Source organism: Nicotiana tomentosiformis, chromosome 11 (genome assembly GCF_000390325.3).
Source record: "Nicotiana tomentosiformis chromosome 11, ASM39032v3, whole genome shotgun sequence".
NCBI classification, from domain to species: domain Eukaryota; kingdom Viridiplantae; phylum Streptophyta; class Magnoliopsida; order Solanales; family Solanaceae; genus Nicotiana; species Nicotiana tomentosiformis.
The window spans coordinates 76,267,404-76,283,345 of record NC_090822.1 but is presented as its reverse complement, the minus strand read 5'-3'; the positions used below and the strand labels follow the sequence as shown (position 1 = coordinate 76,283,345).

Genomic DNA, 15,942 nt, shown 5'->3' with positions numbered 1-15,942 from the left:
TTTACAACTTCAAAGTAATAATAAAAATAAACATATTGTAAACTGAGGGTGCATTTCACGTGGCGCAGTTTGCGATATGTATAAAACAACAAGTTTTAATATAATTCCGCAAATACTCAAAATGGTTTAAAGATAAAATCAAAGCGTTAAAAGTTAAAACGTACATAGGATCTAAAACATGTAATAATCAGATAATTTGGCTAAGTGTAATTGAAAGCAACCATGCTAAGATCATGAAATCCGGGAGTGATTCACACCTTCTCCCGGGTTAGCAGAATTCCTTACCCGATATTTTGTATTTCGCATAATAAAACAGAGTCAAACTTTTCTTGAAATGGAATTTTAAATAAATGGTGACTTGGAACATCGTAATAAATAATTTCAAGTGGCGACTCTTAAAATTATATAAAATAATCTATTTTCAATAATGTCACTTAAAGTAGAAAATTTTCTTTCGGAAAAAAGGAGGTGTGACAGTTACTATGCTACTAGACTAGTGTACACATATGTTACTTTGTCAATGAAAGAATCAAGGCCCTTGAAGCAGATGTTTGAAGAGTATGTGCTTAAAAGTGATTTCAATGATTAACCAATAGCTGACAACGAACTGGAGCTCGTGAAGATATTTATTGTGCTGATATACAGAGTTGCAGATGTATCATGCAAATATCGACAGAACCAGGTCCCTTGAAAATGCTGGTCAGAAGCTGGAAGCTTATTCCTAATGCAAGTTAGTTGAGCTGGAATTTTGTTGCAACTTAGATTCCTAAAATAAATTATTTCATGGGCTGAACGTATGGTAATAATTAGAGGAATTCATGGCCAACGAGAATTCATCAATTATAGGAATACTTGCATGTGAAGGAGTATTTTAAGGAAAGTCAAATCCTAATGCAAGTCGGATTCCTTAAAGAATTAAATTCATGGGATACAGGAAAAATATTAGCTGAAGGAATTCGTGTTGGAAAAGGATTCAATAATTATGGAAGTACTTGCATTAAAAGAGAGAAATTAGAAAAAATAAGGAAAACAAACCCTAAAAGGATTCTTTTTCTTAACCGATTTCTTTCAAGTTTTGGAGCATAAATTGGATAAGGATTTCGTCCGACCTCATGCCTATATAAAGCATCACCTTGCTTCTATTTAAGCTAATGATATTCCATGAAAATACACAGAATCATTCAAAGAAAATAACATTCATAGCAAGAAGGTGATTTCAAGGATTCAAGTTGCTCAACTGAAGAACCAGGTCCAGAAGACAAAACTACTAAAATTCTTTAGTTGTTTAGGTTGAATCAATTATTCTTAAATTGTAACATATTTTGCTTTTGAGAAGTGTAAACGTAGGTGATCAAATTCTGAAATATTTTGTTTCGGTTTCTAAGCTAGAGTTAGTTTAGAAAATGGTAGCTACAATTGAGTTGATTGTAAGGGAAGGGTACTAGAGTTAGTCTCGTTTGTTATAGAGTTGTAACATAAAGCTTAACTACAATGGGTTAATTGTAGGGGTAGGGTACTAGAGTTAGTCCCCTTGGTTATTGAGTTGTAACCTAAAATTGCTCTTTGAAGTTAGTGAAGTTTTGTAACAAATCCTACTGGGATATGTTGTGATTTTTTACTCCCTTGAGTAAGGAGTTTTCCATATAAAAATTATTGTGTCGTTTATATTTTCGCACTTCACTTTCAATTTTGTGTCAAAATAGTTTAGTCAAAGAATCGGGTTCTTTGGCATGCAAAAATTGAATACGACACAATTCACCCCCTCTCCTCCCATCCCCTTGTGTCTAGGTGCATTCTAAAATAATAATATTTAATGAATAGCCGAAATTTAAAAAATATTTAAAGTTTAGTTGGATCAAATCAAACTTTACACCCGACAGTCTGAAGTTTTAATTACTTATATGAAGTTTGAATTGCTAAAGCCTAACTTCATACTAATAGTCTAATTGCAGATTAATTTCAGACCTTCGGGCGAATGCGGAGCCTAACTTCAAACTCGAAGGTTTGAAGCTTTTGTTTCGACGGTTCAAACTTTTGACCACCGCCTATAAAGTTAGACTCTGACAATTCAAAGCTTTAGACCCGAACGTAAGAAGAAGAAGAAGAAGAAAAAAAAAAGAAGAAGAAGAAGAAGAAGAAGAAATAGTAACAGAACGATCTGATATTTTGCTGAAACTAGCTAAATTTTTAAATAGTTTTAAAAACTAGATTTGTTTTAAATAGGGGCTCTCAAAGTAGCTACTCGGGCCGGGTGGATAATGGCAAATGTTAACCATTTTGTCACCCCTACTTCCATGTATGGCCCATTGGCTCAGTTGAAGAAGTTGTGTTTAAGTTTTTTAACTGAAATACTTTTCCTTGATGAGTTTTTTAAACAAAGATATTTTTAAGATAGTTATTGTTGTTTAGAAATTTTTTCTGCGGGATTTTATTTTATTTTTTGGTGAAAACTTTATTTATGTTTACCCGGAAAAAACTTTTATATGTAGTCTTATCAAATAAAAAGGAAAAAAAGACAAACACCAAAATTTTGCGAACTTTTTACTAAAAATTGTTGGTCTAATTAAATACCCCAAAGGTTCACTATTCTGGGGCAAGTGCATAGATAGTCAATTTTGGGACCTCTATTTAAGACATAACCAAAGTTTATAATTTCTTGTAAATTTTGCCACTTGAAAATTAACTTTAGACATATTACAAAATATATCGCCGTAAGTTATAAATTTTTTCTGAAGTCATATTGCTTGTGCAAGCAAACTTCAGATATATATTTTTGTCTGAACTTCAGATTTTGACTTGCCAAAGCCAAACGTTAGACATGTATGCTTGAACTTCAAACATTCATTCCTGTAATTCAAACATTTCCGACATATTTGTCTGAAGTTGTCACTTTGCAAGCTACCACTTCCCAGTCCGTTGTTTTCAACCAAAAAAAAGGGCCAAGGGTAGAGACAATAATGATTTTGGGTGGGGGGGGGGTCACAAATTCAAAAGTAATTAAAAATTAGCCATTTCATGTAAAAATAAAATCTAAACAAAAATGCCCTTAAAATCCGGAAAATATTTCAGCATAATATGCTGGAGTTCGGATTATTTACATATGAGATTCCAGCATAATATGCTGAAATTTTATTATGTGCTGGAGTTCCAACATAGTATGTTAGAAGTTTATACGATCCATAATCCAACATACTATGCTGGAACTTTTCGTATTTCAGATAGAGTTATTGTCCAGATTTTATCTCCGCACAAAATAATAACTATTTTTCAATGAATTTGCTACTTTGTAATTACCAATCTGAAAACGCTAGCCCATACTATTTTCACATGATGATAGGCCGAAGAAGACCCCTCAACCCTAAGAATACAAATCCACACCTAGTACTAGCAACTCAAAAGTCATACGTCCAGCCTCCAGGAATATTTAGTTGTTATATGCATGTTCCTGTTATTTCAAAAAAGAATGAAAGGGTTAAAGAATACTCCTGCTGAAATCATCTAGTTTTTTGTGTCAATCATCACGTAATTCGTATTTTCAAAATCTTACCTTTTTCTTTTGCCTCCTATTATCCTTCTTGTACTGCAGTGCACTACCTAAGCGTTACTCAGAATAAAATGACAATTTTTATTCAATTGGGATTCTGGAGATCTTTTTCTATTCCTCCAAAAAAAATTACGATTTATTTTCGATAAGATAGATCTGCACTTCTATGTGCTTCTTTTTTGTTCTCTGATTTCGTAGAAGAAGGAAAAGGAGGAAGAGTTGCAGCAAATAGGTCTCAGAAGTGATGGGACATTATGTTTGCAATACTAAAAATATCACAGCTAGAAGAATAAATTGATCCAACTTATATACCACTCCCTGAAATTAGAGGATGCTGTACAATGTAGAAATGGACACACAATAATTCTGAGACTACTATTGAATTAGAAAAAAGGAAAGCAAGAAGTAAATGTTTGCATCTCCTTGTGCATTAATAATTTTTTGAAATGCACAAATTTATACTGATATCAAACTACTGTCACAAAGTAGTGTGTAATGATAGATTTTGCATCCACTGGCTTAAAATTCTGGCTTCGCCTCGGATATTACCTTATGGGAAACTACTATCACCTGCGCGTCTCATTTTGAGAAAGCTGGTCCCTGAGGTCCTTGAGAGCATCCACAACTTCTGAATCAAGGTTGTGCTTTAGCAATTTACCTTGCATAGAAGTAGATCTGTAAAGAAATCAATAGATCATGAAACTATTAGCAATGCGTTAGACGTGAATGAAATTACAAGTTAAATTTGAGATAGTTTATCCAACGTTTGGTTGTGATAAAATCGTGATATAACTAATCACGGGATTAGTTATCCCGGGATTGTAGTGTATTTTTATCCCCATGGGAGGGTGGGATAACTAATCCCGAGATTAATACTGGGATAATTAATCATGGGATACTTGTTTCCCAACCAAACGACCCCTAAGTGCGAAATTAAGACTGTCATTGGTTAGTCATACTATGACTTCCCGTTACTAGTTTCACCAGTTAGTTTAACAGCTGGAAAGGGAAAATGTACGAATTCGACGGTTATATATGGGTGATGAGATTGAAATGTCCGCTATATTATTTAAATGATAACTTTTTCAAGGGGAGGGATGAAACGGTAAGGGATAACAAAAACTAAGCAACATCACTACCCCATTTCGAATTTTATTGTGCAAATGCAATCATAAAAATGTGAATTGACAAACTTTTTTCATAAAAAAATTCTGATTATGTGTCCTAAATACCAAGAAAATAATTCACAACGAAACAATTGCCTCTTAGTTTAGCTTAAAGGCAGTTTTGTGAGGTACGTACTGTTAAAAGTCTTTTAGTTCTGGGGTAAACCTATTTGTCAGGCATAACGTAGCATTTTCTTTGTCATATTATTAAAAACTCTCTTTAAAATAGCTTGGCACCTTATATGCTTTGCAAAAAACAAGTGTAAGGTAAGTACAAAAACATATAATTGCAAACTAGCGTCCACTGTGTTAAATATATTTCATTGAAAGGTCAAGAAGAATATGGAAAATGTGAGTGACGTCAAGCTTTCAGATGAATCTTTTTCCCACCTAAGGAGGTGGGGAATCTCCAGATTCGAGAAGAAATGAAAGAAATTCAAGCTACGCAACTTACCTATGTTCCCGCAGCATTCTTTCAACCTCCTTATGTGAAGCTTTGATCTACATTATCTCAAAGAATCAGAGAAATAACATCAGAACTAAGGAGCAGATTATACATCGCAGTAGTTGTTATTTCTAACACAAACACTTTATCAGAACATTCAAGCACCTATTCTTCATATCCATGAGATAAAACATTTGTTAGACAATTTGAACTAAGACAAAGTAGGAAAAGGTGCCAAAGCCAACAGTGCAGACCACGTCCTTTGGTCTCTAGTCCAAATGTAAGTTAGACTCAAAAGAAGACTATTCTACAGAGTTGTACAGGTATTGTACAAAAAACAATTTTATCAGTAAGTTCTTCTACACAATACATAAGGGCCAAAAGAAAACTTTACAGAACAGTATCACATAAGCTCTTATGCTATTACTACTCTGATCTAAGCCCGTGAACTTCCTTTTCGGACTAAACAAACCCGTTTCCTTAAGTTTAGACGATTAAGTTGAGGAGAAACTCTTGTATTTTTCCGTTAGAAAGAAAATGGAGAAGGAAAGAAGATACAAAGAGGATCAAGAAAGGAAAAAAATAGAAAGAAAAGAAAGAGAATTACAAATATTAAAGAATTATAAACAACAAGAGATATTTTGGAAAAGAAAAAGGAAGCCTCTGAACATGAACATGCCTATTTTATGTTGAACCCTATGGGCCATTAAATTTAACAGGAAAGTGACACGTAAGCTCTTAATACTATTTTACTATCCCTTATAAAATAAATGAAGCTATTTTACTATCATCTAAGTCGTCAGTTTTTTATTTTGAACTCAAGAAGCTCCTTTGATAACAATGCCGTTATAAGTTGAGGGGCAACAAATTTCCCGACGGAAAGGAGATGGAGAAGGAAACAAGCAAAGTCTTCAACTTGCTTTGCATTTTTAATTCTGTTTAAATTTTTGGAAAACTTCATTTCTTTAATTTTCTTTATCCATCGCCGAAGACTAGAAATACATTTTGTTTTACTGGGAACTACACAGATAAGGAACAATAGGCCTGCACATAGTAAGTTTTGTTATGTAGAGTATTACTTGGTAAGGAACAATAATAGTTGAATGGATCAGGTTAGAAGCAGGGTGCATATTGCGAACTAGGATGTTTAGTTTGAGACATGTCCCACACCAGTGATTGTGTTCTGGAGCAATACCTCTCCTGGTTTCACAAGACTGAAGGTTTCCGAAATTTCAGAAATTTTCCAATCCAGTCATGAGTTAGCCAGATTAGTAATAATTAGTTTCAGAAGAAAATGACCAATCCAAGCATTGCCAACCCACAAGCTTCTCCTTTATGTTGTTAAATGATCAAATTACTATAGCATGGAGCCACAGATCAAGCTTACTTAACTATACAGGGTGCACCGACGCTGGTCATGTTTTTGAATTTGACAAGACGAAACCTCCCCACAAGTAGATAAACAGAATTTGGAATCCTGTAGAAAATCATACTACGTGCTACTAGATTGACCCTGGGACCCAAGCAGCAAGTGGAGCTAAGAGTTAGACTCAATTGTTTTTCAGTTCAAAGAAATAATAAGGATAAAGGACCACTGCGATCTCCTCAATCGTAGTTCTTACAAGCTAACCAAACATCTTGCAGCGCAGATCTTAACATAAGGTTATACTAAGGGAGGGAAGTAAAAAGTGAAATGAAAATAATAGACGAAACTTAATATCCTTTACTTCGGGTAAGTAGTAAAGCGAGAAATGAAGAAAAATTGAAGAAACTTATTTTTCTTTACTTCGGGTAAGGAGTACGGATTAGAATGCATTCAAACTTCTCTTCTCACTCAACGAAATAAAAGCCCAAGGAAAACAAAACAAACCTTTATTATCTTTGCTCTTCATTATGCAGAAGAAACAAGAGAGAAAATTTGTGAAACTCCCAACTTCCTATTCCTTTCTTTTGTTTCGAGACATAAAGTAACAAAGCAAATTGACAGATGAAAAGGATTTAAGCCGAGCACCATGAAGACGCTGATATTTGCACATTACCTCAGAGATTAACGCCTTGCAGCTCCAAACAAAAGCCCCCTGGTAAAACCGTCAAAGTTTGAACAAGAAAATCAGTCTCTACCCAAAGGATGTATAGGCTAGAGAATGGATGGTGATGAAAGGAGGTTGCTAACTGTGGCGGAAATAGCTATACATTTTACCTTTTTTTTTTTTGAAACAGATAGCTAATCCTTTTACTTCCATAGAAGATTAGAGTACCAGAAAATTTTGAAATACTTCAGTGCTATCATAAATATATAATCAGATTGGGAGCAGAGGGAAAAGTTATTGGTGCATTTCAACTAGCATATGAATCAGGAAATCACAAGCATAAGAACTTCACTTGAATGAAGCAAATTCTGAAAGATCCTGACATCTAAAACCAGCATGCAGATAACTCAAAATACCAGCAAAAGAAGTTTGTTTCTGCCTTCTAATTCAAGAGGTGATGTTAGTAATCATGCACCTTTTTTGTTTATTTGATAAGTAACACTAACAAAGAACTATTTAAATCCAGACAATGTCCTTTGAACAAATAGATACAAAATGTGCAACTTGAAGTCTAGTCTTATGCCTAAAAAGAATAGCTGAGAAATGAAAAGTTATTTGAGTTAATAGTGGAACAAATTGTTCTTTTCCTTTTAGATCACATATCACAAGGTAGAAGCACCTACTGCTCCATAGGCTGCATGCTGCTGATTGTGATCAGATGTGACAACCCAGACCTTTGGACACCCATCCTCCCTCAATGCAACCACCTTTAAATGTTAAGGACACCAAATCTATCAGTGCATTATCAGCAAAATATTACAGATAAAGGTAGGTGCATCAAGCAAACCAGTTTCTAATATCCATTTTAAGGCCCCAGTTTTGCATCTAATGGTGGTTTTCAGATCACAATAAAAATGGAGAGGTAACTTTCAAGTCCAACCATGCCAAACACTATTCCCCCTTCAACCTCTCATGGTCCAAACTAGGGGTGTCAAATTTGGCCCAAGCCCAAATGACTCACCCAACCCGCCCAAGGTTGGGCTGGTTATTGACCCGCCCATTTATTGAACTTAGCCCATCTTGACCCAACCCATCTCCACCCATTTAAAGTTGAGCTGATTTTTAGCCCAAATTGATCCATGAATAACTTTTTCAAAATATCTTAGAAATAATTTTTTTTTGTTTGATAATGTTACATATGACCATAACAAAAGAAAAAAGTCTTATTTAGTAATTATACAATCCATAAGAGAATAACACATATTAACTAAAGCTTGATAAGAGTTGGACGGGTTTTAGCCCATCTTGACCTAGCCCAACTTAGCCCAAGTAACTTTTAGGCGGGTCAAGCCCACCTTAGCCCAAGTAACTTTTGCGGGGTCATTAACCCAATGCAAGTCGGATTCCTTAAAGAATTAAATTCGTAGGATACAAGGAAAATATTAGGTGAAGGAATTCGTGTTGGAAAAGGATTTAATAATTATGGAAGTACTTGCATTAAAGGAGAGAAATTAGAAAAAATAAGGAAAACAAACCTTAAAAGGATTCTTTTCCTTAACCGATTTCTTTCAAGTTTTGGAGCATAAATTGGAGAAGAATTTCGTCCGACCTCATGCCTATATAAAGCAACACCTTACTTCTATTGAAGCTAATGCTATTCCATGAAAATACAGAGAATCATTCAAAGAAAAAAATATTCATAGCAAGAAGGTGCTTTCAAGGATTCAAGTTGCTCAACTGAAGAACTAGGTCCAGAAGAAAAAACTGCTGAAATTCTTTAGTTGTTTAGGTTGAGTCAATTGTTCTTAAATTGTAACCTATTTTGCTTTTGAGAAGTGTAAACGTAGGTGATCAAATTCGGAAGTGTTTGTTTCGGTTTCTAAGCTAGAGCTAGTTTAGAAAATGGTAGCTACAATTGAGTTGATTGTAAGGAAATGGTACTAGAGTTAGTCTCATTTGTTATAGAGTTGTAACATAAAACTTAACTACAATGGGTTAATTGTAGGGGTAGGGTACTAGAGTTAGTCCCCTTGGTTATTGAGTTGTAACCTAAAATTGCTCTTTGAAATTAGTGAAGTTTTGCAACAAATCCTACCGGGATAGGTCGTGATTTTTTACTCCCTTGAGCAAGGAGTTTTCCATGTAAAAATTGTTGTGTTGTTTATATTTTCACACTTCACTTTCAGTTTTGTGTCAAAATAGTTTAGCCAAAGAATCGGGTTCTTTGGCATGCAAAAATTGAGTACGACACAATTCACCTCCTCCCCTCCCCTCCCCTCCCCTCCCCTCCCCTCCCTTTGTGTCTAGGTGCAACCTAAAATAATAATATTTAATGAATAGCCGAAGTTTAAAAAGTGTTTAAAGTTTAGTTGGATCAGAATCAAACTTTATACCCGACAGTCTAAAGTTTTAATTACTGATATGAAGTTTGAGTTGCTAAAGCCTAACTTCACACTAATAGTCTAATTACAGTTTAATTTCAGACCTTCGGGACGAAAGCGGAGCCTAATTTTAGTATAGAATAATTATGAATGACTCGGATGGGGCATACAAACAAAATAAGAATTTTCTAGCATAGATTATTTTAGTATAAAATAATTATGAATGTGTTGTGACAGAAAAGGCAAAACTTTGTAGTATAGGATAATCATTTTAAACTAATGTGGAATTAATATTTTTTTATCGAAACTCATTTGGATTATGGATCAAATCACATTAAAGGATAAATGGATCTAAAATGGGATGACCCATATTAGCTTATGTGGCATTTATTTTTGGATTTTTATCATAAAATTTAATGCCATGTCATATTTATGGTAGTGGTTTGAGGCAAAATGACTTTTAAGTGACAATGATAAAGTTTAGTTACTTTTAAGTGACAAAAAATAGTTAAATGATTTTATTGAACTTGAAAGATAGTTCAATGACCATCAGTGAAATTAACCATCAAAAAGGAGTATCAAGATAACATACTTCTAGTACTAACACACATAGTTTAAGTCATTTACTCACCAACTTGACAATAAAAAAAGATAAATCTTCTCTATTATTGAGCTTCATCACATTCTCACCTCCTTCTCAATCCATGCATCAGCACATGTTTCACTTGAGTATACTACATCAACACTGCAAAAAGAAGTAGCTGGTCATGGAACTCTACTACTAAGACTGCATTCAATAGGACAAGAAGATCGATAAAACTAAGAAACCGAAAAATAGACACATAAATAAAGTGTCATTAAAGATTGACCATAACAAGTTTGGTTTCTGAATCAAATAACAACCAACAAGAAAAATATGATTATAAAATCAGATTTCTTCTTTAGATCACCTGAACATCTCAAAAGTGGAGAAAAATAGACTGAAAATAACCATACTAAGAAAATTCTTGAAAGTATATTCAATTCAAGACTTAAAATCGTTTTTTTTTTATTAAGCAACAATGAAGCAAGTAATTATGAAAACAGACATGATATCACATCAGGGCCCAAGAATATTTCACGAGCATGTGTCACTGATTTACTATTTACAATCAATAGCATACAGCATTAGTATGCAACAGCATATCCACATGTTACCTTTTGAAAGGAAGAGAAGAATCTGACTTCATAAGTTGAGACTACAACAATGACAGAACAAGCAGAAAAATAATAGAAAATTCTGAGTGCATGTCCATCAGACAGAAATATATCCAACAACAACAATTGTGTCAGTCTAGGCCGTGTCTCATATATGAATTCTCATATTTTCATTTAAGCTCAACTCAGATCATCAACATACCAAATAAAACAAAAGTGAAAAATAAGTTAATTATATATATAAATAATAGTAACTATAACAATAATATTAGAATTTTCCTATAGGTCGAAAACCTATTCTCAACTACTACTCCCTCTGTTTCAAAAAGATTGGCACTATTTTCTTATTAGTCCGTTCCAAAAAGATTGCACCTTTCAATATTTCCTTAATAGGAAGCATTTATAGCCACACAAATGCTATGGCAGATTTCAGACCACAAGTTTCAAAAGTTTTCCTAAAGTTTTCCTGCTATACAAATATTGTGGCTTATTTAAAACCGCATATCGCAAAAGTCTTCCCTTCTTTATTAAAGTTTGTGCCAAGTCAAACTAAGACAATCTTTTTGAAACAGAGGGAGTAGTAGATATCACTTATATCATACAGAAATATATCCACAGAACATAATTATGGGGTTGCTTTTGTTTGTATAATAGGAATTACCCCTCAAAGTTTTCCTTGTGTGTAGGTAGTCCAGACATCATGGCATCAAATACAGCCACCACTTTCACCTCTGCAATATACTGAAATGAGATGGCGACATTTTACCCACTGACAAGTGATTAGACATGAATAAAGTATACAAAGAGCAACTAATTTTGACGATACGGGATGTATACCAGCTTATTTCATATGCTAGATGCCAATTATCTGATGGAAAACTCCAACATATAGCTTATGAAGAAAAATATAACAAGTGTTAGAGAAAAGTCACCTAATAGAAAACAGTAGCAGAATCTGTATCGGATGACTAGTTCAGAAAATACAACTATTAGAAGAAGGAATTAGCTTTTTCAAGTGATTCTTGAGATGCAAATATCTGATTGAGAATCAAGAAAGTTAAGCTTATCCCAGCTGGAAACCCTTTATTCATGAAATTGTAGAGCTGGGAAAGACCATATGTGCTCTAACAAGCGTTTATGCGACATAGAAACAGGCTCATTGAGGGATTTTTAAAAAAACCTCTTAGCAAACTGAATGATACAAGTTCATCAAGAAGCTTTTGACGAGCAATGTCAAGCATTCCATTCATAAAATGCTTCTTCAACTTTGGCCAATATCCACACACATTATATCCATCAACGAGCAAGACGGGAACAGCACCATCCAAGACCTGATTTGTACTACAGAAAGTTTAAAAAAAACAAGTAGATTTTCAATTCACCCATTATGATGTCTACTAAACGAGAAAATTCATTCTAGACAAGACCTGGAAAAGATTTACTAGTATAGTGCCAAAGTAGGATCACGGTAGATCTCTTCATCTTCTGGCAGTTCTTCCTTCTCCACCTTCTTCTTACGATAACTGGTTGCAGGCTTTGGTGTACTGGATTTTCTCTTTTGGAAGTCCTAAAGGATTTTTCCACAATATGAATTACTGAAAGGGATCGACCAAATCTAGTTACAGGCTCCATTGATATTAATTGAAGACTGACCTTCCATAATCTTAGAAACTGCAAATTCTGCTTCAAGTTTGATGTAATCCTTGGAGGAGGTGTCTCAGTATCCTATTTGAAGAAGTAAAGTTTTGTAAGATTTAAATGATTTAGCTGGACATTCAAATTAAAGAGCGATCTTTTCATTTCTAGGTGGAATTATTAAAGTATTTTAAAAATTGTAAAAAGTAAGCAAATATCGTTTAAAACACTGGGAAAGATTGGCAAACTAGGACTGAATTCCACTCGAAGGATTACTACATGGTTTGGTATCCCATGGCCATCCAAATAACTGTTTGCTGTAATTAGTTGTCAGCAACTGTAAATTTGATTCCAATTTAAGAATTTCTCAATTTGTTATTTCTTTTTTTTAAATGTAATGAGATTTTCTCAATTATACTTTTGAATGATTCCCAGATAACTTTTCAATTGACCAGCTCCAGCTTCCACTTCTAGCACTTGCATGTCTAGTGGCCACAGTTGTGAACAACGTAGACTGTAGAGATACTGCAGCAAGTTATTTCATTTAAAAAATAACAGATAGCCAGAAGAGCATTTTCCATCACTTCAAAACAAATGGACTACCCATAAATTTGACAAAGCTGGCTAGTGTTTCAGTTCTTCATACTTCTATCCTTTCTGATAACTCACTTTATCCATAACATCACAAAGATTGTACTACTTGTTAAAAAGGAAGCCATTTATAGTACTTCAAGAAGAAGAAAAATCTTTTTCTTTTGGTAGAAAAATGATGCCAAGTTATGTACGATTCTATGGTATTGGCAACAAAGTACTACTTAGCTTCCAACTGCTGAATAACACAATGAGCAATTAGGGTCCTTATATTTTGAGATTTCCTTGGGTCATGATCAAAACAAAACTTTGCATCATATCCTATTACCCATATTTTATCTTTCCTTGTTAATCCTTAAGTCCAATTATACTATCTTCCCTCTAGTTTGTCATTACACGTGCTTTACTTCATACCTAGTAATCTTTCACATTCTAAAACATTTTTTTTTTTTTGACAAGGTAAAAGTTTATTAAAAAGGTACCAAGATGGTACAAGAAGATACAAAAAACATCCCAAACAACATCATCCACCTTCTATCCTATCCCTCCTAGCATGTTCAGGAATTCCATATACTGATCCAGATTTCCTAAGGGGCTACATTTACACCAATAATACAGATTATGAAGACATTTATTCTTCATTCTAATAATGTGATTCCTATGCCCTTCAAAACAAGCTTTGTTCCTCTCCGGCCATAATGTCCATATGATGCACAATGGAACGGTTCTCCAGATTTGCTTTAGTCTTCTAGGTACTTTCTGAGATTGCCAATGGTTCTCCAGAGTTACTTTCTGAGGCATCACCCAAGACAACCTAAATCTATAGTACATTCTAAAATAAAGCATAACCACCCAGACAACCTAAATCTATAGTAGACCTTATTTCCTTTCTCTTTGTTGAACAAAATCTCTATAAGAATTTACATCTGATGATTCTCTAGATGAAATTTTACTGTTGAGAATGCTAAGATATGATACTAAATTTTGATTTTTCAAAATTTGACATAACGTGAAAGGTTTTTTTTTTAAAACTTTATTTACTCTAATTTCTAAAACAATAGCAACCATTTGTACAATGAATTCATTATGGTAAAACCAAACTATCTGTTCGAAAGAAATTAAAGATTTACAATAAGGACAAAGCAGTAAGTATCTTTAAAGTAGTTGGTTCATAACAAAAAAGTATAAGTCCAACAGAGAAGGAAAATCCTCCTGATGAAATATTGAACTATAGTGGAGGTTAGTTCAAACCCCAAATTAGCAGGGTTTTCAGGAAATATGATAACTTAGGAGGGGGGGGGGGGGGGTTAATACCCTATAATATATATATATAAATAATTATTTGAATATGGATAACTTTTCTCCCACGAAGCAACCATAATTTGCAACTGCTTAGAAGAAGAAACATCAAAACTACTTAAGATAGGCTAGAAGAACCACGTTTCCTTTTTTTCCTCCTTAAATACTTGCTTTCTTTTTAATTTCTCGAACCCATTAATTTTTGTATCTCTCCTTTCAGTATTATCCCAAAGCAAAATGACAGTGGCTCCTTATCATTCTAAGAACAGACCCGATGCAACATCACAATCAACTTCTCTGTTACTTGAATGTACATTTTCTATTGGAAGACACTGATCACCAAATGTGTGACAAATCCGAGTGCTTTTCACAAAACTTCTCTCAAGAGCAATAATAAATCACTTTCCTTTACTAATTGAAGTGTCAACATATACTTAACATAAAAATGTATTTTGTCCTCAATGAAAACATAATTAAGAATACACTAAGCGCCAATATTTAGGGGCGGAGCTAGCCCTCAACATATTAACTTTGGTCCAAACTCTATATTTATCTTAAGAATTTCATTTAATATGTATAAATTACTATTAATTTAGAACTCAATAACATAAAAAGGCTAGGGTATAAATTTCAAATCCTGGTTTCGGCTCTGCCAATATTATCATATACATAAACAAGAATTTACATAAAAAGAATAAAATGAGGAAAAGTAAGCTACCTTAGGAGAAGGAGTCTCGGAATTCTTGCTCTTCTTAGCCACAATTCTAGAAGCATAGTTGGGTTTGATGTACCCATTACATGTACCACAGCCAATGTATGCCAATGCAAAGGCTGATAGTGATTCTGAGAAAGATATACCTTTCATGTCATGGGTGTAATACTACTTCTCATTCTTCATTTTCTTGAATTTCTGTGACCACTCACTTTAAGATAAATCCATCAAAATTCCCAATACAGTTATTTTCTGAGTAACCAATTCTACTTTACTCCAGCACTAGTACTATGTTCGCGAACTTTCCGTCCCCAGTACAATGAATCTAATTGCTCTGTGATCGGTCTATTTTGCTTTCTATGTTGGTGGAGTACTTCTTCAAAAGCAACAGCAGCAACTACCAGACCCTGACTTGTTGAGGAAAAAAGAGAAACTAATTAAAGATTATTGGAGTCGTGGCGTGAACATAGCCACCCGTTTCGTTTTCACAACCTGCCCACTTGCCAGTTGTTACGGAAGGGTTTTGTCTGCTTGTCTTATCCTCTTCACCCATTATGGAGTAATATGGACTAACAGTATGGTTGTTTAACGAGCGGGCCGGGACGGGCTGGACAAAAAAAAAATAGCTCGTCCGTTTAATGTTGCGGGCTATTAGCGGACTGTACTTTTTCGGAATTTTTTTGTCCGTTCAGGATCGGACTTAGCGGGTTGTTAGCAGGCCGTGGATTTATTTTTTTAAAGTAAATTTTGTTTTTCTTATTCAATATTGTTGATACTTTAAGTGTTTGCAAACTTTTAAGGCTTAAAATTAAACTTTAAAGTTTAAAATTTTAAATTTTAAATTTTAAATTTGAATTTTATAATTTTAAAATTGAAATTTGAAAGTAAGTGGCTACAAAAAATTATTTAATAAAACCAATATGCAATACGTAAGGATAAAGT

At 33.9% G+C, this 15,942-nt stretch overlaps 1 protein-coding gene across 6 annotated transcripts; it reads right to left on the bottom strand.

The window, feature by feature from the left end:
• Window positions 1-3,826: 3,826 nt before the first annotated feature.
• On the bottom strand, window positions 3,827-15,507 carry LOC104102885 (uncharacterized). 6 transcript variants are annotated; one of them, XM_033657876.2, is made up of 11 exons: window positions 15,007-15,504; window positions 12,417-12,488; window positions 12,206-12,330; window positions 11,944-12,104; window positions 11,425-11,494; window positions 10,257-10,311; window positions 7,869-7,952; window positions 7,195-7,233; window positions 6,548-6,632; window positions 5,165-5,211; window positions 3,827-4,219 (listed from the first exon to the last, which is right to left on the bottom strand). In XM_033657876.2, the coding sequence occupies exons 1-10, from the start codon at window positions 15,151-15,153 to the stop codon at window positions 5,195-5,197; spliced, it is 855 nt and encodes a 284-aa protein (XP_033513767.1). In that variant the 5' UTR covers window positions 15,154-15,504; the 3' UTR covers window positions 3,827-4,219; window positions 5,165-5,194. The 6 variants fall into 6 exon arrangements, with proteins under 6 accessions (XP_033513767.1, XP_033513768.1, XP_009609026.1 ...); XM_033657877.2 differs by lacking the exon at window positions 7,869-7,952 and having other exon boundaries at window positions 15,007-15,507; XM_009610731.4 differs by lacking the exon at window positions 6,548-6,632 and having other exon boundaries at window positions 7,865-7,952; window positions 15,007-15,502.
• Window positions 15,508-15,942: the final 435 nt, after the last annotated feature.

Excerpts from the sequence above, each read along its gene's own strand:
- LOC104102885 (XM_009610729.4), bottom strand. The coding sequence starts at position 15,153 with ATGAAAGGTATATCTTTCTCAGAATCACTATCAGCCTTTGCATTGGCA. Across the intron at positions 12,489-15,006 it reads CCGAGACTCCTTCTCCTAAG|GATACTGAGACACCTCCTCC; the intron begins GTAGCTTACTTT and ends TTCTTCAAATAG. Across the intron at positions 12,331-12,416 it reads AGTTTCTAAGATTATGGAAG|GACTTCCAAAAGAGAAAATC; the intron begins GTCAGTCTTCAA and ends AAAATCCTTTAG.